At 36.1% G+C, this 26,643-nt stretch overlaps 1 protein-coding gene across 3 annotated transcripts in view; it reads right to left on the reverse strand.

Annotated features, from left to right (window-relative positions):
• Positions 1-26,294, reverse strand: part of Rab28 (RAB28, member RAS oncogene family) — an 89,686-nt gene extending 63,392 nt beyond the window's left edge. For all 3 annotated transcript variants that reach the window (XM_041636529.1, XM_041636530.1, XM_041636531.1), the window contains exons 1-4: positions 26,035-26,294; positions 21,811-21,907; positions 16,749-16,837; positions 5,576-5,705 (exon numbers count right to left, since the gene is read on the reverse strand). In XM_041636529.1, coding sequence (XP_041492463.1) covers positions 5,576-5,705; positions 16,749-16,837; positions 21,811-21,907; positions 26,035-26,109 — 391 coding nt within the window. In that variant the 5' untranslated portion in view covers positions 26,110-26,294. The remainder of the gene's footprint in view (positions 1-5,575; positions 5,706-16,748; positions 16,838-21,810; positions 21,908-26,034) is intronic.
• Between the last annotated feature and the right edge of the window lie 349 nt (positions 26,295-26,643).

Consider the following 26,643-nt stretch of genomic DNA (forward strand, 5'->3'; position numbering starts at 1 on the left):
TTGTGAGGAACAGAGCAAACAGTGAGTTTATCTCAAGATGCAGCAACACTACTCTTGGGCATATGCTCAAAAGATGCTTCATCTTACTGTAGAGAAACTTGCTGCATCATGTTCATTGCTGATCGATTATTCATAATAGTCAAAAGTTGGAAACAACCTAGATGTCCATCAATAGATGAATGAATAAAGAAAATGTGGTACATTTACACAATCTAGTATTACTCAGCCATTAAAAAATGAAACTAGGAAATTCATAGGATGGAGACAGAAAAAAAATCATTCTGAGTAAGGCAACCCAGACCCACAAAGGCAAATATGGCATGTATTCACTTGTATGTGGATGTTGTAAGCCCCTAGAGAGGCATGAGTGGCTAGGCCCTACCCCTCAGAATATTCTAATAGCTAGGGCCCACTCTGGAGGGCCTCCAACCATCAGGCTCTGCCTATAAAACACTCTAAAGGCCATAAAGGCTGGACTCAGGCCTTCCAGATGCAAGCAGCCAAAGTCCATTCCACAGAATAAAAAGCCCAAGCTTGCCGGGCAGTGGTGGTGCATACCTTTAATTCCAGCATGGATTTCATATAAATGAAATCAACCAAAACACAGCAGAAACAGCCCCAACTGGACATCTCTCATCACCAAATGAAGCTTCCAATACTGGGAATGAGTTACACCTAAACAAATTGTTAGCCAAAGGCGTCCTGTGGGAACTCCAAACAACCTAGGGATATTGGTTGCTCTCCACAAACTAAAAGTAATTCCCCATTGCTTCAGACAATACCTATACAAAATTCATGGAACAAGGAGAAGTTGAGTTAGTGCCTACCTGTGAGAGTTATCAATCAATATCTGATTTGACTTAAGGTCCACTCAACAAGATGGAAACCATACCCAACACTGCTTGAATAACCAAGAACCAGAGACTGCATACATAGCCTAGGAACCTAGGTAAAATCAAACACTACTGTTCTACTGAAAGTACATGACAATAAAATGACTTCTGTAGTCTAATATACTGTACTCATAGATCAATGTTTTGCTCAGCCATCATCAGAGAAGCTTCCTCCTTCAGCAGCTGAGAAAAAATAGAGAGATTCACAGCTGGACAACGTTCAGAGTGAAAGACCTTGCAACACTGTGCCCTAAATGAGAAGTCTCCATCAAATCTCTGCCCTCAGGGCTAAGGGAAGTCTGCAGAAGAGGAAGCAGAAAGAATGTAAGAGCCAGAGGGAATGAAAGGTACCAAGAAAACAAGACCTTCTAAACTCAGAATACCAATGAGTAATGTGCACATACGAACTCGGAGACTGAGGCAGCACTCACAGGACTAGCAAGGGTCTGCACCAAATGGGGACCTAGAACTGAGATTAAGTGAACACATGCTCCCACCCCTAATCAAAAAGCTAGCTCCAATTGACAACCTCTTGCAAATGAAAAATTACTTTTCTTCAAGGGGATCTCACTAGGGAAATAAACTACTCTTAAGGGCAGGCTCCATGCACAGCATGGCCTGTGTCAACACAAAATGAAGTCAAGCATCCGTGGAAGTTCCTTGTTTCATAACGTTGAGTCAGTGCTTCGTTTTTTTTGTTGTTGTTGTTGTTGTTTGTTTTGTTTTGTTTGTTTTTGTTTTTTTTAACCTTATAGGTTCTTTGTGTTTATATTATGGCTTCCAATTTTGTGTTTTTATGGCATTCTTAGGTGTGTGAACGCATATGTCTTATTTTATAATTATGCCTGTTTGTTTTCTAAGAAGAGACAGAAAGGGTTTGGATAGAAATGGGAGAAGAGTGGAAGACATGGGAAGGGTTAGAAGAGGGGAAACCATAATCAAAATGTATAAAAAAAAAATCTAAGAGTTGAGACATCAGGCCATGTCTAGCCCTCATTGAATAGGAAGCAAACAAGTATGTGACAGAGAAATGGGAAAGAAAGAGAAGTGGAGTTGTTTGGGCACTATGAAGAACTGGAGATGTAATGGAGGTGAAAAACAACCTAATGTGAGAGGCCTGAGCTACCACCTGAGGCCGTGATGATGTGAGAGTCTATGTTGCCGTTAAGGGCCTTATCTGGGTCTGTGGTCATATTTGCAGCCAGGATCTATGTCAGTGTTCATAGTCTGTTACCATCAAAGGCTATAAGGATGTCCTCGGTCTGTACTACAGCCTGAGGCCATGTTGATGTCCAAAGGCTGCACTGAGCTGGCCTTATCCCTTGCCTGGGTGGCATGGAAAAGTTGGCCCTGATGGTATAGGGACAGCAGAGCAGGCCCCAATGGTGTGAACACGGGAGACCTGGAGGGCTGGCCAACTCAGCTACTATCTAGACCCAGACAAGATTTTTAGTTGGCCCACCCCAATATCTTCCCCATCTATGAGTTGCTGCTGAATCATGTGAAGGGGTCAATCCTTTGGACCCATTGCCACAGGATCTCCACAACTCAGGGCACAGTTAATAGAGAGTCTCAATGCAGGTCTAGTATTGATCGTGTAGCAAAGGCCAGAGGTCTTGAAATTGACTAATGACTCATTGCAATACACATTCACAAGTAAAGCTGTTTAAGCAGAAGGGTATACTGCATGACATATCTCTGTGATAGCAAATATATGATGGAAAAGCAATAAAGACGGCAGAGTGGACTGGGACATGAACAGAATGCTGTGGTTGAGAAAGGAGCAGCTTGTTGCCCAGAGAGGTCAGATAGAAGGGTTTTTGGGTTTTGATGTTGTTTTTGAGTTTGTTTTTTCTTTACTTTTCTAATTTTTCTTAATTTTTTATTTTCTTGGGGGGGTTTACAAGGGTAGAGGGTGGATATTTAAAGACTAGGAAATGAGTGGCTTGGGGGTGTATAATGTGAACTTCCCAAAGATTCAATTAAAAGTTATGTTTAAAAGAATCTATTTTCAATAAAAGGAACAAATAAATGTAAATAAAGAAGATAAAAACATTTCATGCAAAGGTAACCATGTTTAAACAAGAACGTAATGATCTAGTTTCTGCTCTTAATCTATCATGTTTCTCTTGCTTTGACAAAGTGTGGTCTTTTGTGAATTTTACTACTTTTTAATAAAACTGTATTCACAAAAAGAAAATACAAACACACGATTACATTAACTAATGTAACATCAACTTTGGAACACAAATTAAAAAATATTCAGTAGATAGAGAGTTAAAGACTTAATAGGTTTAACTGTAGAATAATCTTTCATTATATAATCACATGAAATTGGGTCAGTGACAGATAAAAACAGTAAGTAACAGCCAAGAAATGCTCACTTATAAACTTTGTTTTACATAAAAATCTTTGTGACTATAATATACTCTGCTATATATTGTTCTGAAGGGACATATTATAAATACATTTAAAAATGGGGTAATTGTTAAGTTAAAGGTAAAAATTGTGAATTTTTAATAATAGTAAATATCAAATACAGCAATCTATTAATTTTCTGTAAAAATTTAAATAACTTATATATGGTTTTATTTTTTATTTTTAATGCCTGGGCATAACAACACAAGCATAGACTAGTATTTTACCTAGTCTAATATTCTGTTGTTGACATTAACCAATGATGGTAGATGTCGCAGGATAACCTAAACATATAGCATAATGAATATAATTATATACTACTATGTCATTATCTCAGATGATGGTTAGATCATACCCTGGAATAAATGAAAACAAATCCCCATTCCCCTCTCTCATCTACAGCTTCCCATACGGTGATGGGAAACCTCCAACAAAAGTATAAGCAGAGTATAAGTTAATGCTTTGGTAACATGACAACTGACCAAGAAATTATCATCTAAAATGAAAAGCTGCACACAGAAATAGAAGCCAAAGTGACCAAAACCTATTATTTGGAAGGGGGATTTCAATGAAATAGAAATAATGATTCACTCCAAAAGAATTACTTATAAAACAGATGTGTAATTCTTAGTTAAAGCTAAAAACAAAACACTACAATTTCTACCAAAGGCCATGCCATTTTGTGACATGCTATACTTTTTTCTAGACAGCTGACAGTACTATTTTAAACTCTGCAAAGAAATGGCTTCACACCTGTTTGTAATGGTTTTAAACTAGGGATTAAATTAAATGCTCATCACAGTGTGTAAAACTACACAATTCAGAAATCTAGTTCACCCTTTAGGAAATACTATTTCCTAAATAATTACAGAGAAAAAATGTATTGCATTTTTCAGACATTTAGAGAAAATAATTCTCTTGGCAGTATAGATAGGCACTGACTTAACAACCCTTTTACTCAGGAAACAGTTCCTAACTAAATCCTCCATGGTATAATTTGAGTTCATTTTCTATTTCTCTGACCTCAAGTAAACTGGAGAATATCAGATTATACCATAATATCTCATGTATCTAAAACCTCTTATTGTCTTCATTTCAAAATTACTACAGGTCAATAAACCAAATAGTAGTAGAGTCCCAGGTTCAGTTTTATGATTTCTGTTTGATATATATCATAGTTCAAGAAACTGATCTCAAAAAATTACTTACCCATACTTTTTTTTTTACCAAGGACTGTATCTTTCCCTAATGCAATATTCTTCCAAAAATAACCTTTCCCTAATACAATACTCTTCCAAAAATAATCTGCATTTTAGAAATAAACACTAAAAATTCAGGAAAAGTTTATAAAAGATGGGAATGAGGAATAATTAAACTTCAGAAAGCACTATTCCTTCTTTAGGATAGAAGATCGTTTAATGAAATGTCTCAAAGCCACTGGGACAGAGCTGTACTGTAGTGTCACAAAATTTGTGTTGCTGTTCTTAACAGTCCACATAGCTTCCTAAAAACCACATGAAGCCAAAATATACACTATCAGTCTTGAACTTGCCTTTACAAAAGCAGCAGATAAATTAGTCAGAGCAAGCCTCAAAATAGTTATTGAATAGTAAAGGATGTCTTAAAATTACACTGTAATGCCTGAGATGGTGGTTCAATTCACATGTTTGAAAGTTACTTCTTAAACTGCAATATGAACCATATGGTATACTATGAATTTCAGAGATTAAATGTCACTTAAGAAAAAAAAAGTTGTTAGATGGTTACTCATATTCATAATAATTTTCTACTTAAACTCCAAAAAAGCTGTTCCCAGACATTGAATATTTTTCTAGGAAAAAAATGATCAACAAATAGTCAAGCACCTCTGTTAAGTCTCTGCTTAGACCACCATAACAAATACCAAAGACCAATGAACAATCAACATTATTTCTTATAACTCCAGGAACTGCTAAGTTCAACGTGACAGTACCAGCAGATAATAGTGAGAGTCCTCTTCCTGATTTGATGGTCACCTTTTTTCTGTGTCTTCATTTCACAGAGAAAAAAAAAATTCTCTCTCTTATGTCTCTTTTTCTTATAAGGGTGCTAATCCCATTTATGAGGGCTCCACTATCATGACCCAGTGAGTAAGTAAAAGTTATAACCCCCACTAACCACCACATTGGGAACTCAAGTCTCAAATTGTCAAATGGTGGAAAGACAAAAACAGTCTACAGAAGCATATAAACTTCACTACACATAAATAAGTAGTACCACCTTACTTTTATTGCCCACCAAAGCAACCAGGGGCTGAGTTTCCGATTCTTCACTCACAGTCTTCACCACAGAATACCAATCTTCTAAATTCTCAAAACTTTGATAATTTGTAATATCATAGACCAAGAGGATTCCCTGTCAGAAAAGAAATACAGAATATTTATAATATACTCTTGAAATAATAACAATACTTCTTAATGTTTCAAATATATCAGGTATACTGTAAAGTATAGTTGTGTTTTTTATATAAAAGCCAATTTCAACTTAAATGTATTATTACTAGAAACAATGTCAAATGATCCCATTCACAATAAACACTGAAACTAAGGTATAGTTTTACAAAAATTTTAAGTAATTTCCCAATATAAGATACCTGAAGAACTCTTAGTAGATTCAAGTTAAGAAAATTCTATCACCTCAAAAAAAAAAAAACCTGCAAAGACTAAAACCCCACCTCTCACTTTCACAAGGCAAACATTTAAACTTTTCAATAAGTAACCATCTGCTGCTTCTCCAAATTTAAATGTCTTCAAAAATAAGATTCCATGATACATGATGTCCCTTGATGGGCAATTTTAGCGTTTAACACAATTTTCTTTAAATAAAATGTGGATTTCCTCTTTTGGTCCTCTGTGCATTTAGAGAACAACTGGAGAGTGTCCTCCTTTTAACAAGCCCTCGTATACTTGAAGACAGTTAAGTAACTTCTTACCAGTCTGCTTTCCAGAGTAAATAAACTCAGTTCCTTAAAGCTGCCTCAAAGGGCCTATTTTCTGTCCCTTTAATCATGCCTGTTGATTCTTCCCAGGACACACTACATAGAGTTTTTTGACATCCTCTTTAAAATGAGCAATGTAAAGCTGGACATGATACTGTAATAAGAGTCCAAGAAAAGCTAAATATAAGAGAGGGGTTACTTCCTGCTTCTTATATATTATATTCCTTTATAACTTATCCCATTATATTTCAATATATTCATACATAAAAATAACAAAACCACATACTTGATTTTCATCTAGTTTGTAGTAAAACACTTAATATGAAGCTCTGCTTACAGGATAAGTCACTCAAGGCATTCATACCTACTTCTTATGTTAAAATAACTATTTTTGAATCTGCTATGTATCAAACACAGATATAGATCTTTATACCAATCCCTACAACCTACAGTGATTGGTATTATTATCCTCACTTTATTGATAGAAAGGTTATAATAACCAAGAGGATCCAGGCAGATAACAGATGGAACCGGGACATCAGTCAAGGACTAAGTGACTAAATGCATTTGTCTGCAGACTCTATACCATGCACTTTACTGACTGCTAAGGATATGAATGCTGAGCTTCAAGTAATACAGTCTTCCAGGAAAACTACATATATAAACAGGTAAGTATACAACACGGGAGTCACAGCAAGTAATAAGTAAGTAATTAGCTTGGAGTTCCACTGCAGCTGCTGTCAATGTGACATTACTGAACTAGCATTTCCACCCTACCCATAAACTATAAATGTGAACAACCTTGGGATCCCAGACAACAGAAATTAGAGCAATTAGTAGATAATTCATTTTGACCACATAATAACTCTTAACATTTTTAGATTATATAAAAAATTAATCATGAGTGTATTCAACAATTTGCTCACAAAAACTGTCAAAAATTAATAGTTGAGTTTCTAAAGCTAGAACAAACTGGCTGTTCTTATGATCTTCTGGTGCTGAGCTTTTAATAAACAACTTTAAGCCACCTATTTATTGTCTTAAAAGTAAATTTCTAGAGACTAGAGAGATGATTCAAGGACTAAGATCACTGACTCTTCTTCCAGAAAACCTGGGTTCATTTCCCAGCACCCACATGGCAGCTGTCATTGGTCTGTAATGCCTGTTTCAGAGGACCCAACACCCTCTTCTGGCTTCTCAGAGTACTACATGTGGTATACAGATAAAACATATAGGCAAAATGCCCATACATATAACATATTGAATCACACAATTAGATTTCTGATGGTCTCTAAGATCCTTCTCAATTTCAATAGTCTATGATTTTAAAATCAGATACAGTGGCTCACAGCTACAATCCCAGAACTAAAAAAACTAAGGCAGATGGATTGTTTTGAGTTTGAGTATAGCTTTCACTATACAGTGAACTACAGAGCAAGACCCAGTCTCAAAAAATTTTTAAATAGAATACCTAAGTTTGCTAGGCAAAGTGGCATCCACTTGTAATACCACTACTTGGGAGGCAGAGTAAAAAGAATCAAGAGTTCAAAGCCAGCTTTAGTTACATACTAAATACAAGACCAACCTGGGCTAAATAAGAACTATATAAAACAAAAATATAAATGTTACATAATTTTACACAAAACTGCTTTTCTGATTTATTTTGGTAACAACATCTATTTCTTTCTTCCAAGATTATTTCTGGTCATTAACTAAAATAGTTATCTGAAATAAGAAGTGCAATCTCAATTTCTTGAAGAATATAGCTCCAAAACTGAGCTTTAGAGACAGCCAATCCTTACTGACTCTACCTCCCTCTGTAGTGGGTGATGGCATTTATTGTTTACTGAAAGAGTCCTACCCTTGGATTTCAGGCCTGGAAACATCATCTACTTAATCTGAACAATTATTTTTCTGTCCCACCTTTAAAACGTTTAATAGACCTATATGATCAAGAGAATAAAAATAAACACCAAATAGATCACTGAAAATTAGTAGTTTATATAACTGTACATGATTTTTATTGCTCACTGTGAATCACATTCTCATAGTAATTTTGTGGTATTGTACATTAATTAAATAAAGTCTAGACATGGTGATAACTAATCCCTGAAATACTGGAACCTTTTGACTAATACATGAAAATATTTGCCCAAGAGGGAACAACAACTGTGTAAGACAAAACACATGTAAGCAGAACATGCATGCCACCATGTACTGATGGCTAGCACAGTGGAGCATGCCCTTAAACCTAGGATTTAAACCTGGGAGGCCTCTATGAAATATTTACATCTAACTCTATAGGAAAGTCACCAATCCCTACTCTAGACTAATGTATTTTTTCAGTTATTATTTTGAATCATTTTAGACTCATAAAAAGCTTCATTCACTAACTTAGCTATACTTCATTCACTAACTTAGCTATCCTTCAACCCAAATATTCTCAACACAATAAAATGTGAAAAACTTTTGACATTTAATTATTTTTACATTTATTATTTTGTCTTTATTCTTACCATAATTATTAATGGTGTGACCTTTAGTGTTATTCTGAAAAATATGAAAATCTGATATAAAAACAAAACAAAAGAAACTTGAAGAGTATGGGCTTCTAACACATAAAAGAATTTTGATCATCATCTCTGACCTTACAAAAGAAAGATCAGATTTTTTCAGGAGTGCATCAGAGAACTGAGATTAAAGGACAAATCACTGCCCTGAATCCTGGAAAGCATAGTAAATTAAAAAAGTACAGACAGAACCACTTCCCTGGATCAGAAGTTGCTGGAAATGATAATGTAGGACACAGTAATGCAAACAACCTGCAAAGACTGTTGCCTGGCTGTAGCATGAAGGACTCTCAGCAACCCACTCTTCAGATCACTCTCCCCCTCCCCGCCACCACTTTCATGGGATTTACCCACAGAAACTTGCAGAGGAAGGAAAGGTCCACTCCCAGTTCTGACATGGAGAAAGTAACCAATGCAATACCCTACAAAGCATTAGACCCTGTGGGTGGAGGAAAGTTTTTAACTTCCAACTCCTCTAGCCATTCTCTCATTGATCTGAGGCCCACTAAAAGATTGGCATTAACAGAGCTTTGGGATAAGAGCAACTATAAGCAAATATTTCAAATGAGAAGAGTTCTTCAAAATATCTAAAAAGGTTGGGATGAAATAAACAAAGACACTAGAGGACTTGATATCTCTGGCATCTACAGCTGTCAGTGAAAGGGAACAATGCATTCAGAGCTAAAGCAACATAAAACTTCATACCAAAGGCCCACTTACCTGAATTCTTGTTATTCACCTCACTTTATCATTCAATAGAAAATTAAAAGGCATTTACTTTAGGAACTCTTTCCCTGGGTGATATAAACAAAGTTCTACCCATCCACAGGGGCACCAATGACAAAATATAGTGTATTCCACTGAAATCCAATTTAAGGAATCAATGAGGTTTTATGGCTTATTTAGAAAGTGTGGATGAGGTATTATAGGAACATTCGAAGCCTGAAAACAGCCGTATTACCAGAAGATCTCCCTTTAGCCAAGATGATGACTTTCCCATACCACATAGATGGAGTGTCTCTTTAGTTAACCTTCTACATACTCCATACTCTAATACCTTCCAAGACCAAGAGGCCATGTGCAATTAGGACAGAACTGTGTACAAATGGCAAACAGGTGTGGAATCTCAGTTGAGGATCCAATAATCCTTCTCCCATCCCATTCTTTTATGAAAGAACATCAACACACAACAGTCAAAAGTTTGCTCTTTGAGGGCTCTGCCAAGAAATCACCACCACTCTGGTGACAATGCTTGTGTTTGCAGTTGGAGAAGTGCTCAATCTCTCAGCTTCCTGTCCCTGCAACTGTGCCTGTCACCCACTGTCATGCAGCATCACAGTGATGGATTTTTAACCCTTTAGAACCATATGCCAAAAAATCTCTTCTCTAGGAAACCAAAATAAAGGCAATCTCAAACTAAAGCAAATGAAAGGCAGTAGAAATAAAAAGTAGAGCACAAATCAATGAAGTTGAAAAGAGAGAAATAGTACAAAATAAAAGATTCTTCAATAAAGCAATTACAGGGGAAAGACACAAATGACAGTAGCAGAATGAATATAAAAAATAGTCATCAAGGGGCTGGAGAGACGGCTCAGTGGTTAAGTGCTCTTCCAGAGGTCCTGAGTTCAATTCCCAGCAACCACATGGTGGCTCACAACATCTGTAATGAGATCTGGCGCCCTCCTCTGGCGTGCGGGCATACATGGAGGCAGAATGTTGTATATATAATAAATAAATAAATAAATCTTTTAAAAAAAGTTTTTTTAAAAAGTCATCAAGCTGACATCATATATATCAAAAGAATATATGATCAACCTTATGGCTACAAATTTGGTATCATAGGTGAAATGGACCAAAAGTTTAACATTCATTACCAAATTTTTTGACTCCCAGGGTCGCTACCACCAGCCTTAGACCCAAAAAGCCTCTTGGGTAGTCAGTTCCTCAGGAAGACCCTAAAAATTGAGTCTCTTTGATAAATAGTCAATCTAGGGTTCTTCTTATTCCCTCCAAAAAGTACCAGAATCTTCCTAGTCATAAATACAACTTTCTGAGAAGTTTCATTTTAACTTCAACTGGAGTCCCAGAATGATCCTGTCAACTATGGAATCCAATTTTCTTTGAGCATTGTGGCCATCTAAAGCCATCAGCATTTCTCCTGTCCCAGACACATTTTACCACCCACTTGCCATCATCTTTCTCCTGTCTTTATGCCCAGGCCACCCTTCTGTTTCGCACCCTAATTCAGCCTCCAGTAGCTCCTCTCCTTCCCAAATCTTTCAAATAACCTTTGTAAATAAGATTTCAACTTCAAGAAATGCTTCTTTCAATGTTCCAGTGTCTTCACAGTACTAGACATTCCCTTCTAATTTCAAAAAGGTATGACCACTTCTCCTTGCTCAAGACTTTTTCTACATAGATTATAAGGTTACTTTATGCAGTTGTTTGTTTGCATGTATTTAATAAGCATGGGTAAACACTGAATGCACAGAATTCTCAAGGTAATAACTGACTGCTGTTTAGAAGTAACAAACATTGGTGGCAATACTTCATATCCTTAATAAATTTTTCTCTATTTTTATTATAATTGGCAAATGACACCTTAAAATCCAGAGGATTTTTTTTCTTCCTAACATGCAAGAGAAATAACTTACCTCATTTTTCAATTACACAGGGAAATTAATTAAAACATAAATACAATGCAATAGCTATAATATAGTATACTTACAACCTATAAAAATAATACTACAAATGGACTCAGGACATTGCATTTATATATTTATGTATTTATAGATACATAATAATAACAATTTAAAAAGAGACCATAAATTTAAGAGCTAAGGAAAGAAGAAATAGAAATGAATGGAGGGAGGAGAGGGAAGACAGAAATAATATAATTTAACTTGGGGGGGGGACAGCTTTCAAGACAGGGTTTCACTCTGCCTGTCCTGGAACTCACTCTGCAGACCAGGCTGGCCTCGAACTCACAGAGATTCACCCGCCTCTGCCTCCCGAGTGCTGGAATTAAAGGTGTGTACCACCACCGTCCAGTCTAAATTTAATTTTTAAAATTGCAAATAAAAAAATTAAAGAAATGCCAGTAAATGAAGGCTATAAATAAAGCTATATTTGGCAAATAACCAATAAAAAAATCATAGTAAATGGTACCAGAAGGTTTCAAGAGTCAAGCTTTTAGATATAATCTGTCCCTAGTAGTCATGCTGGCACCAAATCATTTAGCTGATGGTTAACAAGCAGGCTCAGCTATGTAGGGCATTGATGCACAAGAGTAGTTGTGTTCTACCTCACAAATGACTACACTTCATTGAGTTTATGCTCAGTGGAGCACTGTTTGCAAACCACTTAGATTCCAGGATGGAAAGAGCTACGAAAATGAAACATCCAGTCCTTCTCTGAGGTTGTTCTTAGCCTCTGTTAGCCACAGGTTACAGGGCACTAAACACTATGTACTGTGTATTTGCTCCTAACCGCTAGGAAAAATAGCCTATAACTTTTTACTGAAGACTTCTAGACATTTTAAAGTTAATTTAAAATCCAGGCATTTAACTGGGACTTATTTTAGTTCTTGAAACTAGCTCTTATCAAAATATCTTAATTCTTTCTGGAGGTCAGTTCACTTGGTTTCAATGTACACTATCCAATGGACTTTTTCTAAAGTTTAATGTTACTAAGAGAAAAAGTGAGGAAGGTAAAATAATCAATTTTATCTAAAGCCTAGTAAACTTCTACCTTTCAAATAAATTTCTTCCTAGATACTAATGTTTAAAAAAAATTACATGCACACAAGAAGTAATACTCTACAGCTTAATGACCCAGATTTATGGAAGATAAATGAGAAGTGTGTAAGATAAATCTATAAACAATGAAAAAGTTAGAAAGCCTCAACCAGAATGCAAAGCAGCATATTAGGTTGGTATCCTAAAAACAGACTGTCATGACAGTATGTGTAAAAAGTTTACGTCTGGTAAAGAGTAACACTCCCCAGATGCTGCCATCCTTGGCTGAGGGATATTATTTACATATATTTTAACCAAACAGCCTAACTGATAAATGCATTTTTATGTATTCTACATATTATTTAGGTTTATAATTTCTGGAGAGCATGAAAAAGTTATTACATTATTATTAACTTATGATAATTTATTTCATCTTCTCAGAATTCCAAGTTTCTTAGGACAAATTTCTCAGAAACACTGTATTACCCTGTTATTTAGCATAGCAGGGTACATGCTTGGTAACAAAACTGTGAATAAGGGGGCTGGAGAGATGGCTCAGTAGTTAAGAGCTTGCCTGCTCTTCCAAAGGTTCTGAGTTCAATTCCCAGCAACCACATGGTGGCTCACAACCATCTGTAATGATGTCTGGTGCCCTCTTCTGGCCTGCAGACATACACACAGACAGAATATTGTATACATAATAAATAAATAAATAAATAAATAAATAAATAAAATGTGGATAAAGCATCAGCAAAAGAAAAACTGGTTAACATGTACCACCAAGGTAGAGCTATGCATGGTACATTCTAAGAAGACACCTAACACTCACTTTCTTCTAGGAAATGAAGTTCGTTTCACCAAACCAAAGAATTCTCAAAACAGTAAAAATAAGAATTTTAGGCAACAGGCCTAGTTACATATGCCTTTAATCACTGAGTTCAAGACTAGCATGGTGTACAGAGTGAGTTCCAAGACAATCAGAACTACACAGAAAAACCCTGTCTAAGAAAAAAAAAAAAAGAAACCAAAAGCAAACAAACAAAATCCTGAAAGACATATTATACACCCTTAGGTGGAAATGCAAACTTGTGCAACCACTTTGGAAAGCAGTGTAGCGGGTTTCTCAGGAAATTCGGGATCAACCTACCCCTGGACCCAGCAATACCACTCTTGGGAATATACCCAAGACAGGCCCTATCATATAACAAAAGTATATGCTCAACTATGTTCATAGCACCATTGTTTGTAATAGCCAGAACCTGGAAACAACCTAGATGCCCTTCAATGGAAGAATGGATGAAGAAAGTATGAAATATATACATATTAGAGTACTACTCAGCAGTAAAAAACAAGGACTTCTTGAATTTTGCATACAAATGGACGGAAATAGAAAACACTATCCTGAGTGAGGTAAGCCAGACCCAAAAAGAGGAACATGGGATGTACTCACTCATATTTGGTTTCTAGCCATAAATAAAGGACATTGAGCCTATAATTCGTGATCCTAGAGAAGCTAAATAAGAAGGAGAACCCAAAGAAAAACATATAGGCATCCTCCTGAATATTAACCTTCATCTGGCGATGAAAGGAGACAGAGACAGAGACCCACATTGGAGCACCAGACAGAAATCTCAAGGTCCAAATGAGGAGCAGAAGGAGAGAGAGCATGAGCAAGGAACTCAGGTCCGCGAGGGGTGTACCCACACACTGAGAGAATGGGGATGTTCTATCGGGAACTCACCAAGGCCAGCTGGCCTGGGTCTGAAAAAGCATGGGATAAAACCGGACTTGCTGAACATAGCGGACAATGAGGACTGCTGAGAACTCAAGAACAATGGCAATGGGTTTTTGATCCTACTGCTCGTACTGGCTTTGTGGGAGCCTAGGCAGTTTGGATGCTCACCTTACTAGACCTGGAAGGAGGTGGGAGGTCCTTGGATTTCCCACAAGGCAGGGAACCCGGACTGCTCTTCAGGTTGATGAGGGAGGGGGACTTGATTGGGGGAGGGGGAATTTAATAATAGAGAAAAGGGACTAGTGATACACTTCAGTGGAACAATGTTTGCCTGATATGTATAAGGCTGTAAGATTGATGCTCCAGCACCACAGAGGAAAAAAATTTTAGAAACAATTGCAAAAAGGGACCAAAAAAAAAAATCTAAGCTACAGCTTTAAAAAGTACATGTATATAAACTATCAGGGCATATAATCACAAGTATAAATGTGACACATGAGCAGAATGACTTTACAAACGAAACAAGATAATGCAGAAAGAACAAATTTTAGAGAAAGTTTTAAGAGACAAGTGTAAGTGAAAATACCTGTCTCCAGAACCATCACAAATGATACAGTTCCCTGTCTATCTTTACACTTCTCAATATTTTGTAGAAAAGTAGATTCCACTTTCCATGGCAACTGATAAGAGTCAAATTGTGTACAGTGGAGTACTGTCGTTATCCTACAGATTCATTTTTTTAACAAAAAATGTAGTTTCACTTAACCAAATTAAGCTTTCTTTTTGTTGTTTGCTTTTTGTTTATTTGGGGCTTTTTAGGGACAGGGTTTCTATGTGAAGCCTTGGCTGTACTGAAAACTCATTCTATAGATCAGGCTGACCTCAAACTCTAAGATCCACCTGCTTCTGCCTTCCAAGTGTTAGTATTAAAGGCATGCACCACCACCATCCAACTCCAAATTATGCTTTCTATACTTAAAACATCAAACTCCAATAAATAACCATGAACATTTAGAGATTACCTTCATGTCTCATGATGATGGAGAAGATGTACATTAAAACCAGAATCAAAAGCAAAAATAAAAAGTACATACACAAGTCCTAGGTCAGTGCTCAGTAAGTTCCATGCACTTCTTTACCTGTCTACAAACATGCTACTTCAGCAGACAATGACATAAAAAGCATTACAGCATTCCTAAAGTCTGTCAAAAAAAGAAAAAGCAACCCACCAAAGCATTAAAATAGCAACTACTCTTTATGGTATATCTTTAAAATGAAATAATTTCTAAAGTGTGCTGCTAGCATGTATATTTGCTATTTGTATAATTTTATACTAAAACATAAACTATAACCAGACATAGTGGTTCACATCTATAATTTCAGCTCTTGGGAGGCTGAGGCAGAAGGGGACTGCCATGAATTTGAAGACTGCCTGGACCATATTATGAGAAAGAAAAGACACAAACATAAATCATTCTGTTACAAACTTAAATTTCCAAAAAAGGGCAACTATTCAAATAACATTTCTACATAGATTTTCCTCTAAAAACACGCCATTATTATATTGAACTATTACATTACTCCATACATATAATCCTATCTATTTGTCTGGTAAATAAAGTTTACCAGAGTAAAGTTACATATATTAGTCTGAATTATAAATATTTAGCAAGCCAATACATAGGTCAAAAAGATAGACAGGTATATCTTTTGTTACTTGCACCTTAAAATGAAATACCCCCTTCAATATTTTTTATTCAGTTTATTGATAGTAGTCACATAATCAAATCACTGCATTTTTTCAACTAATGACAGCAAAATTTAGTAAAGTAAGTTTTATGAAAGTTTTAAAGAGATTTCCAATTCCCACCAAATCATTCCAAATGTAGTCTAGAAAAAATATAACTAAAGAATTAGTACAAATAAAATCAATCTCTACATATCATACAAAAATCAGATTAGCAGATCAGGCATGTGCCTTTAATGATAGTACTTGAAAGGTAGAAGCAGGCTGACCTCTGAGTTCCAGGCCAGTCTGGACCAGGCAGAAGTACACAGTGGTATATTGTCTCAAAAAAACCAAAATAATAATAATAATAATAATAGCAGCCAACTCTCAAAAGAGATGGCACTGGCTGCTTTTCCAAGGTACACAGGTTCAATTCCAACCCCCATATAGCAGCTCACAACCATCTATAATTCTAGTCCCAGAGAATCTGATGCCCTCTTCTGGCCTCCTTAGGTACCACATGCATGAGATGCACAGACTTACATGCAAGCCAAAACAGAAAGTCAAACACATGAAATAAAAATAAAGTACAAAGAAAAATTAAAAATCTGTGTGTATAATTTGTACCTGCATGCTTCTGTAAAGAAAGTATTTAAAATATTAGGATAATCATAGAACTCACGTCATACCTGTGCTCCATAGATGTATTTATCCAACATCTTGCCACCTATTGTCTGCCCTCCTATATCCCAAACTTGAAGAGTAACATTCAAATTTCCTAGAATATAAAAATAATATAAAATAGGAATATGAAAGACTAACAATCTAACAACTAAGCACAGTATCACAGAACACTGAGTAATAATGATAAAATCTAATGTCAACTTGCATTTTATTCTACAAGTTCACATGTCAGATGTTTAAAACTCTAAGCAATGTTGTCAAACAAATGGTGGTAGAGAAACTCTACCTCTTATTTCTATGGAAACATCTTTATAATTTCACTTAGTATAAAATAAAATTCAGTGGCAGGCATGGTGATGTACTTCTCTAGTCCTAGCACTCACAGGAGACTCTCTGTTAGTTGGAGGCCAGCCTGATCTTCAAAGTGTTCTAGGACAGCCAGGGCTACATTGTGAGACCCACTTCAAAAAAGAAAAATGAAATACTGTATGCGTTAGTTTAAAAACTTATGCCTTAACAAAATTAAATATTTTCAGATACTAGAACAATATAAAGCACATATACATGGAGAAAGAAAAATACTTTTAAAATAAAGATGGAAGTTTTATAACCTACCCAATCACACATGAATTGTGCTGTCACTCAATTGTGTTATGTGTTCTGAAAGGCAACAAGTAACAGACTACAAAATTCACCCATAATTTTACCTCAAATGAAGTTTTAATTTGAATGCCAGCTACTACATATAAACACAATTAATAATTATTTTTATATTATTTAATCTCTTAAATATATATGTTAGAGCTCTATGCACGCCCAAAACAGCATTTACAAACTAATTATATTTCGTACAAAACATGATGACTGAAACAAATGATTATGTGCACTTCAAAGTCTTCATAAATATCCAATGTTCTTCCCCATTACAAGCATCATAAAGGTATCCAAAAGGACTAAAAGGCAGTCTTTGAAATCAATTTTTGCATTTTGCAAAAAATTGACATGAACACAAATTTATTAAGCAAACTCCTCTTTCTTAACAACACAACTAATTATTAAACTATGCAAGTCAAAAACTATGTATCATATATAGCTTAAAATTTTTTCCTCATGAAATTATATTGTTTCCTCCAAAGTCAGAACTGGTACCTTCCGAATGATTCACAAATCATAAAATTTTGAAATTAAAATTTAGAACTGAAGAAATGATCTCTCCTGAAAAATAAAACAGATTTTAAACTTTAATTTTTAAACCAATGTAAAACACTAAAATCAGAGAATGTCTGTTCCATCATTTGACTACACTGCTGGAAAGAAAGCACGATAGTGAATTAATCACAAAGTTTTACACTTCAGTTTGGTTTGTGTGGACTTGTATTACAAGATTTCCATTATTTGGATGTAGATCTGTTCCATCTGCCACAGTGCAGAGATGTCCAGGAGGAACATCCATTAGCACTGAGAGCTACTGAAGTTTATCGCCGTGATCATTGCCACACACACAGCTCCAATGCTATGAGTAATGACAAAAGTGTTCTTAAAGCTCTGTGAATTTGAAATACAAATATCACAGATTAAGAATCGGCCAACAGACCATATAAATCTAATTTCTTAGAATTCTAATTTTCATGAAACCTGAAGCTAAACCAGTCTTTTCAGAAGCCATCTCAAATTAACCAGGTGGGAATATGCTAGCCGTCACTAGAAATGTATGAATGAGGTTCGAAAGCCTGCATCCAACAGGCAAGAGTCTATTCATTTTACTTGCAAAACAGCAGTCCTCGGTTTACAGCAAAAGACAGCGTTCCCCAAAATAATGCTCAAAGCAAGATTTCAGGCTGCGCATTAGTAATTACTAAGAGGTCTTTAATCCCAGTCCCTCAAGGCCCAATAATCCCTACTGCTTAACCTCACAATCAGATATGAAGTTTTTTCCCCTCCCTCCTACTTTTCATTCTGATATCCAGAGCCTCTCTGAATTACACATTATGAATATTTCTGCTATAGCTTCAGGAACACTCTTCAATGTATGCTCCCAAATTCTGGTGACAGTCATTTAAGGACCTAGTTCAAATATGTAATTGTTTGCCACCTTGATTTACATTCATGTATTGAAGGTAATTTGCAAATCTTTATCTTTCTAAATACATACTTCTTGTTATTAGTTTGCATTTTATTTTTTTAAGATATAACTGAATTCCAATAGAATTATTAGTAACACATAACTTTGCTTGCAAAGAACTAGCAAAAAAATTACTGAGTAATATTGCATAGTTATTTCATATACTTAGAAAAATATTTAACATCTACATTTCAACTTTAGACTTACTAATACACAAAACTGAAAATAAAATAGATATTTTCTATTTTAGGATCAAAAATAATGTAAAGCTGTGTTTCAAACTTATTTTCATTTAAGTTTTTGTAGGAACACCATATGATAGTAATTATTTTTAATATGACATAATTATAACATATAGAACATATAGAATTATGTTCGGTTAAGCAATGTAATATTTTCTAAAATCAAAAATCCATCTAAACCAGATTTCTAACAAATAAAGAACATTAACAAATTGTCAGCATTCTAATATCAAATGCAAACTACTATAAAATTCCTGTCCTCTATAGGAAATTACATGAAACCAGAAAAAGTTTAAATAAAGTGGCATTTATATTAAAAGATAAAATAGAGTAAGCTGCATTTGGTATGAGTCAAAGACACCACAGGGATTCAACAGTGACCTTGTATAAGTACACTTAGTGCCTTGGTTAACCTTACTTAGAGTGCTGCATAGTCACGATGGAACTCAAAACACAAGACTGCCCACTTCTTGTGCCAAAGACTCAGAAATCCTTTTCACAGTAGAACGCTGTTTACTGGACTGTACCACAGCTTCCTGAAGGTATTTTGACTAAGGCTCTTAAGAAGCTCTATCAGCAGAATCTCTGACTAACAGATACACTATTTTAAGCAGTAAAATCTGCACAGTGGTTGCATCCAGACTATACAGCATACCAGATTGTGAAATACACTAAAATGGATGAGTATCTGCAAAGTAATGATCTTGAAAGCTTACACGAAGAAAATGTGAATAAACACACATAGAGTTTACAGCCCTAACAATGTGACTAAACTTATAACAAATATTAGATTCACACGCTATGCTACATTACCATAAATTCAAGAGATACTTTCAGTAATATTTTAGTTAGCAAATGAGAAAACACTAATCAAACCTTAGACATCACAATGCATTGAAATTGGGTTTAGAGCATGCAAAGAATATATTTTATTATAGAATATTTTATAATTTTAAATATTAAATCAAAATACATGACATTTTTTTCAAACTGAAATATTTATAAGTTTGAGTTCATTAAGTTGCTAAAACTATCTCCTAAAAATTGTGATTATTTTTCTAAAAATCTGCTCATCAAACTTCATTAGGAAAAGTAAAACATATATTCCTAAAAGCATACATTCCCTAATGCCATTTTTAACCTAAAGTTTTTCTAAGACCAAACATATTAAAAATTTGTATTTTAAAACTATCAACAATATTTTACAAAGTAGTCAATTTTTGAGCTGGTAACTTGTGCAGCAGTTCAGAAATCATCACAAATATCATATAAATAAAATGTCCATTAATTAATGTTTATAATATTAATATTTGGGTAAGTTTTTGTTCCTTTATTTCAGCATTTCAACTAAAAAAAATAAAAATTTGAACAAAATTAATGAGAAAAGTTGGTGCTTTGACTATATAACCATCCCAACAAAATAGCTGATAACAAAGTATTATAATGAGGCTCTCTGTATCCAATAACCAGCATCACTAAGACAGACTTGCACAAACCCATTTTCAGTATGCATGCAGCATAACCTATGTGTATATTCTACTAGCAACTGTTCCGAATGTGCAGCTAAAATGGTATTTCAATCTTGAATACATAAAAAGTATATATAAATAAAACAAAGAACAAACTATACATATGCTTCTCATTAACCATCTGAATAATAATAGTGAAAAATAATTTTTTTTCTCATGTAGTATCACTTAACCCATTTTAAATTGAGATCCAAACATAAACCATCACAAAATATATCAGGGATAATAGTAATGAGATAGAAAGAATATCTCCAATAACCCAAAACTCTATCATTTCCATAGGAAGTTAACAATAGATGGGGCATTTGAGAGAGAAACTAATTCCAATAGTCCTGAAACTCATTCACATTCCAGTATAGGAATCTGATATTACAAGGGCAACCACTTAATTTACAGAAAGAAGGGTTATGGTTTATAAAATGAATCAAGATAACTATTTTTAATAAAATATTTGAAACATGTCATTTAATCACTGAAATTGAATGGATACATTTTAAAGCTTTAATTGTTCAGAAACTAACCTAAAACATAAACTACTCTTTTTGTGTTATTATTTCCCTGTATTTCCCACAAAATGTGCTGCAACTGGCATCTAAATAGTTTCTTTGCATGGTGAACTGAAACATCGTGAATGCTCAAACTGTATTTTTATGAGTGCCTAGGGACCCTAAATTTTAGTGGTCTATTAAATGCCAGCAATTTCATGCTGCCTTGCATAAAACAGCATTCACATATTAGAGCACAGAAGTTCCATAGCTACATTATACTTCTGTTCCAAGTTCCAAACAAAAAAAAAACTAAAGCAGAAACTAATCAAAATAATTATTTTTAAATCCTTCCCAATTTTTTCACATTTAATTAATACAATAGCTGTCAAGAAATGTATAGCATTTAATTTTTGAAAAGCCCTTTTGGAATTTTATGAGCAACTATTGTTTATACTCAGAAAAGAAAACTGCATAGTTGCCAGTAACAGCAATGGAGGAGAATGTATAAACTTTTTCTTACCCCATGGACAATATATTCTCATACTACTGCTAATGCTAGTGAATTTGCTGTACATATTCCTATGAGACAATGTAACCTCACACAGGTAAGGTTTTGAGTTTCATACCTAGAAAGGTTGTCCTGTGAGTGAGACTTAAGCAATCTCATAGGTTTTACAGTCTCTCACCTGGTAAGGTAATCCTTCTCAAAAAGAAATCCAGTCCTACAGTCTGCTTGTACTGTTTCCCAAAAGTCTCTTGAGCAAAACACGTAGCTAAGGAGGTCTAAAAAAAATGGATGTACAGAATAGAGAAATTAATTTATTTGCTAAAAATATAAACATAAGACCATTACAAAGCTTATTAAGTAATCCTAAGATTTATATAGTAATTAATTACCAAATAACCTTCAGTAGCTCTAAATCAGTTAAAAAGGTAGAGAGACACTCTCACCAGGAACACACCACTTGCCTACAACCAGCAGTGGAAACAATAGACTAATCTAATCAGTTAGAGCTCATTAGGTCCCCTGACATCAAGCTCCTCCTTGATGGAAATTAGACTCTGAAAATTGAAAATACAACTAAAGCAACAATATGATTAAGATCAAAATTTTGCAAATTGTTTCAACAAGACTTTCAGAGAACTCTTTAAAGTTTCCTTCTAAGGTTAAATGTCTGAGGATAGTTGGATCATTAGCTAATAATGAGAAGTACAGATTAGGGAAGAGAAAGCTACTTGTAGAACCTTTCAGTTTTCCTATAAGAAACATTGTGTTCATTTTTCTCTATACTTAGAGAGTAAAATAATTATAAAGAATTGTCATGATAATATGTACAATTTAAATAAAAAGTTAGTGTTATGAGATTAGCAGGAAACAGGCAAAATATTATTCTCTATCTAAAAACAGTGCTACAAAGTCACAGGTAGTATAACTCCAGGGCTTTCTTTAGAGACCCATTTCTTATCAGCACACAAAATACTTCTAGTAACAACTAAAATAACTCCAAACTCAAAAGGAAATGTTTCGAATGCACACTCTTACTCGAAAGTCTACCCCAAAGGAGAAAAAGGAAGCTTTAAGCTTAGAGGCAGGCTTACAGACTAGAGAGAGAGAGAGAGAGAGAGAGGGAGAGAGAGAGAGAGAGAGAGAGAGAGAACAACAAAACTTGTTTTATTTTAAAAGTTAAAGTTTGAAGTCAACTAGTAAAATAACAAAAACTAGAATAAAGTTCCCAAGATAGCACATTATAATTAACTATGAAAAGAGAACAGAAGTTCTAAGTAATACATGGTCATATTTCAAGTACTTTTAGCAAGGTGAGTTAAATTTCTTTAATACAAGGACCATATTTTTCCCACAAAGGACAATTTGCAGACGCTAACTCCAAACTCTTTAATATTCCAATAATGTAATTACAATAAATGTCTAAGATTTTGCATCAAATATTGATTAATCAATCCCATATGTAAGACATCCAACCAGACATTTATAAATAAACTCACTATGTTTTCATTGAAGTATGTAGCAGTAACAAAATGAAAAACCAGAATAAAAGAGGTAAGTATTTGTTTTTAAAGATCTTTTGGTTTTCAGTCAAGTTTAATTATTCCATTGAGCCTGGTGCTCAGAGGTCTAGAGAAAAATACCATTACCTACAGTACTGCAAGTATCTCAAATGTTTCACATATGAATGGTTAAATATTTAAAAGCCAAGGAAAAACAAGGCACATGTAACAGCATAATTTTATTTGAAGTATTTTTTCACTTTCATTTAAGATTAAGAAATTTTATGATTTTTATATTCATTAACATTCAGAAATGGACTCAAGTGCAAGCGGGAAAGCACAAAGCCAGGGAAGGAAAATAACAAAGCAAATTTTATTTGAAAAATGAAATAATGAAAACTAATACTTCATTTACTAATAAAATATATATTTGGAAAATTTTGAGTAAAGTTCTTTCCTTAAGAACAAAATTTCCAGATTTAAAAGCCCTGCCTTCAGATAAAAAATCTGAGGCAAACATAAAGCCTCAAAATCACATGATTTTGAAGTTGAAAATAACAAACTAGGTTATGAGCCATATATAGTGTTCATGTAGGTTCTCAAACCGCCTCACATTCTGCTACAAGGATCGACTGGATCTGTCGGAGGCACTTCCTTCCTCTCCAGTTCTTTCCCTCACTGCCATTACTCATATTCAGTCACTTGCCACGACACTGCATAAATACTCTTCTTAAAGTGAACAACCGGCTACCATAGCTGAGACATTTTTATTTCATTACTGATGTACATACATATAGGGTATTTGTGTTGATTTTAGAAATATTTTTTGGCCAAACTATATACTTACTAACACTGAGATAGCGCTGTATTTATTATGATACCAAAAAGAAAGCTTGCTTCAAAAAATCTTAAGAAAATTGAAAATATAAAACAGACCAAGAAAGACATAAAAAATAACAACACATGATACTAGAAGGACATACTAAACATCTTTTCCAGAAACTGTTATTTTCCCAATGCTGTTCTTTCTTGCTTCTGCCTATGGCTACAAAAATACTGATAGTTCAAACATTAGAAAAATGCTGAAGAGTTAAACAGGATACAAATAAGAATGAAAACGAGGCTGAGTTTCATAAAAGAAAGGACAGTTAAACAATGAGAATGGTGGTGTCAATAATCTTAGAGCTAAACAGATCCCCAGGCAGAGTTCAGCAGCTCATTTCAGAAAGTATAGCAGGACATAGAAAAGCTATGACATTCTAATCCAGAGGACAAAGACTGAGGCAGAGCACCATAAAAAAAGACCACTCACTCCTCAATGCAGAATGATAACCCTAACCCAACCATACGGGGGGGGGGGGGGGGGGAATAATACATTGCTCAACATTGGACAGAACTTTAAACAAGTAAAAACTAATTACATTAAACTAGCAACAAAGGCAAAATAAAGTTATGACTGACTAAATTTTTAAAATATAGATATAAAACTATGAGTAAATTTCAGCATTTATTAAATATTGGGATACAAATAATCAAAACCTTAAAGACACGACCAAATATTAACTATTTTTATTGGAGGAGGTATATTTAAATTTTAAATATAAAAATAAATAAAATATGTTGACTTACTGAGTAATTTAGGGGTCTTTTAGATAATGTACTAGTATTATGAAGTGTCATGGTTTTAAATGTAAAAAAGTAAGCTCAGTTGTTCAATGAATGCAAATGAGTTTATGAGGTAAAATCACAAGGTGGCCTTCAAAAAAAAAAGCTAAGAATGAAACCCATAAAATAATCTTTTTGCGGAATGAAAGTTTAGAAACAATGCTGATTTACAACAATTTGCTTTTTCAAAAAGCTTAAGTGTACAATACTTCATACACTTCCTAAAGAAAAGCAGTCAAGTTCTGTTCTTTGCACAAAAATATGATCACATTGAACTGTTTTATTCGAGGTAGCGCTCTACAGCAAAGTATCCTGGGAAAACAAGGACGGGATTAAGACTCCAAAATTTTGCAGAAGAATTAAAACATTCCGCAGCGGCCCTAGGAACCCAAATTTCAGCACCAAAGCTCGAACGCATATGCCCAGTTCCTTCCGGGAATGATGCAAAAGTCGTCGCCACAGAAACCAGGTCCAACGACACCAGTGACTGATGCGGGAGGGAGGTTTTCTATGAGGAGTCTGGCTGCGCAGAAGAACTAACTTTAACTATCTTGCCCAACAGTGTCGTGGTTTCAACTGGAGCGACTACTGGGAGGGTGCCCAGACAAGGGTGCATCGCTTTATTTGGTAAACCCCAGCCCTCGATGACGCCTAGAGACCCTCTCTGTACCGAGTACCACCAGGCAATGAGACAATGTTTATCCCATTCCAGGAGTTCCCAACTTCTGGTGATGAACTCCAGCCTAGGAGACAGGGGACTAACTGCCTGCGGGTATTCTCCCGCACGAGCCCATTCATTCCTGCAACCAACGGTCGCAGAAGGCTAGGTTAAGAAGGCTGGGGTCCTCGCGACCCCCGGCATCCCGCACACGGCGGGAGCTCGGGAAACACCCATTGAATGAACTGACAGGTGCCAAGGGCGGAACTAAAGTGAGATGGGACCCTGAAAGGGCAGCTATGGTGTACGGAGCGCGCTCGGCCTGCGCATCGTCACGGCCTGTGTCTGTTTTTGCAGTGGCCCACCCCAGGAGCGGGTCACGCCTGGCGGGCGGGCGTCGGGCACGCGCGCAGGGCGCAGGCGCGAGGAAGGCCGCGGCCCAAGGCATGCCAGGCCAAGTCGGCGGGACCGCTGAGCAGGAGGCAGCGCTGGACAGCGCTCGGCTCCCCCACGGGCCTGCCCGGCCTGGCTGCGCCGTGGTTCCTGCAGCCCAGGTCGCCGGGTTTGCCCGAGGACTGACCTTCCCGGAGGTGCCGTCCCCCAGCACGACGATTTTCAGTTGCCGGTCCTGGCTTTCCTCCTCAGAGTCTGACATGGTGTCCGGGGATGCTGGCCCGCCTCCAAGTTGGAGGAAGGAAAGGAAGAGGCCTCCGGGGGCGGGGGAGAGACGGCCAGCAGGCAGGACGAGCGGGACCCCCGCCCCGGCGTCTCCTCAAGCCTGAAGGAACCCAGGCAGAATCACTCACCGACCGCCATCTTGCCCTCCTCCCCACCCCCGCGGGGCTCCGCCCCCAGAAAGCCCCGCCCCCCGTGCGTCACTCGCATTACGCCCCGCCCCCGATCCGACCACCAGGCTGCGAATGGGGGGGAGAACGGGAGATGCAGGCTGGGTGTCGCGGTGTAGTCGCGGGAGACATTGGCTAGGAGACAAAAGCAACGTGTCTTTAGAGCTAAGTGGATCCTCAAGGGAGAAGAGTGGCTCTCAGACGTTCTGCTCTCTGTCCTTTTTTCTGATAACTTAGGTGAGTGATTTAGTCCAAGGGGGCAGGGTCATGGTGAGACTCGGTTGCCACGGAAGCCTGGAATCTAGGAGCCGCGGAGGGGCGGGGTCTGTCTCTGGGCAGCGAGG

The sequence above is a fragment of the Microtus oregoni genome, unplaced genomic scaffold, assembly GCF_018167655.1.
Source record: "Microtus oregoni isolate MIOR12 unplaced genomic scaffold, Mior012 000049F_ref0000343, whole genome shotgun sequence".
Classification (NCBI taxonomy): domain Eukaryota; kingdom Metazoa; phylum Chordata; class Mammalia; order Rodentia; family Cricetidae; genus Microtus; species Microtus oregoni.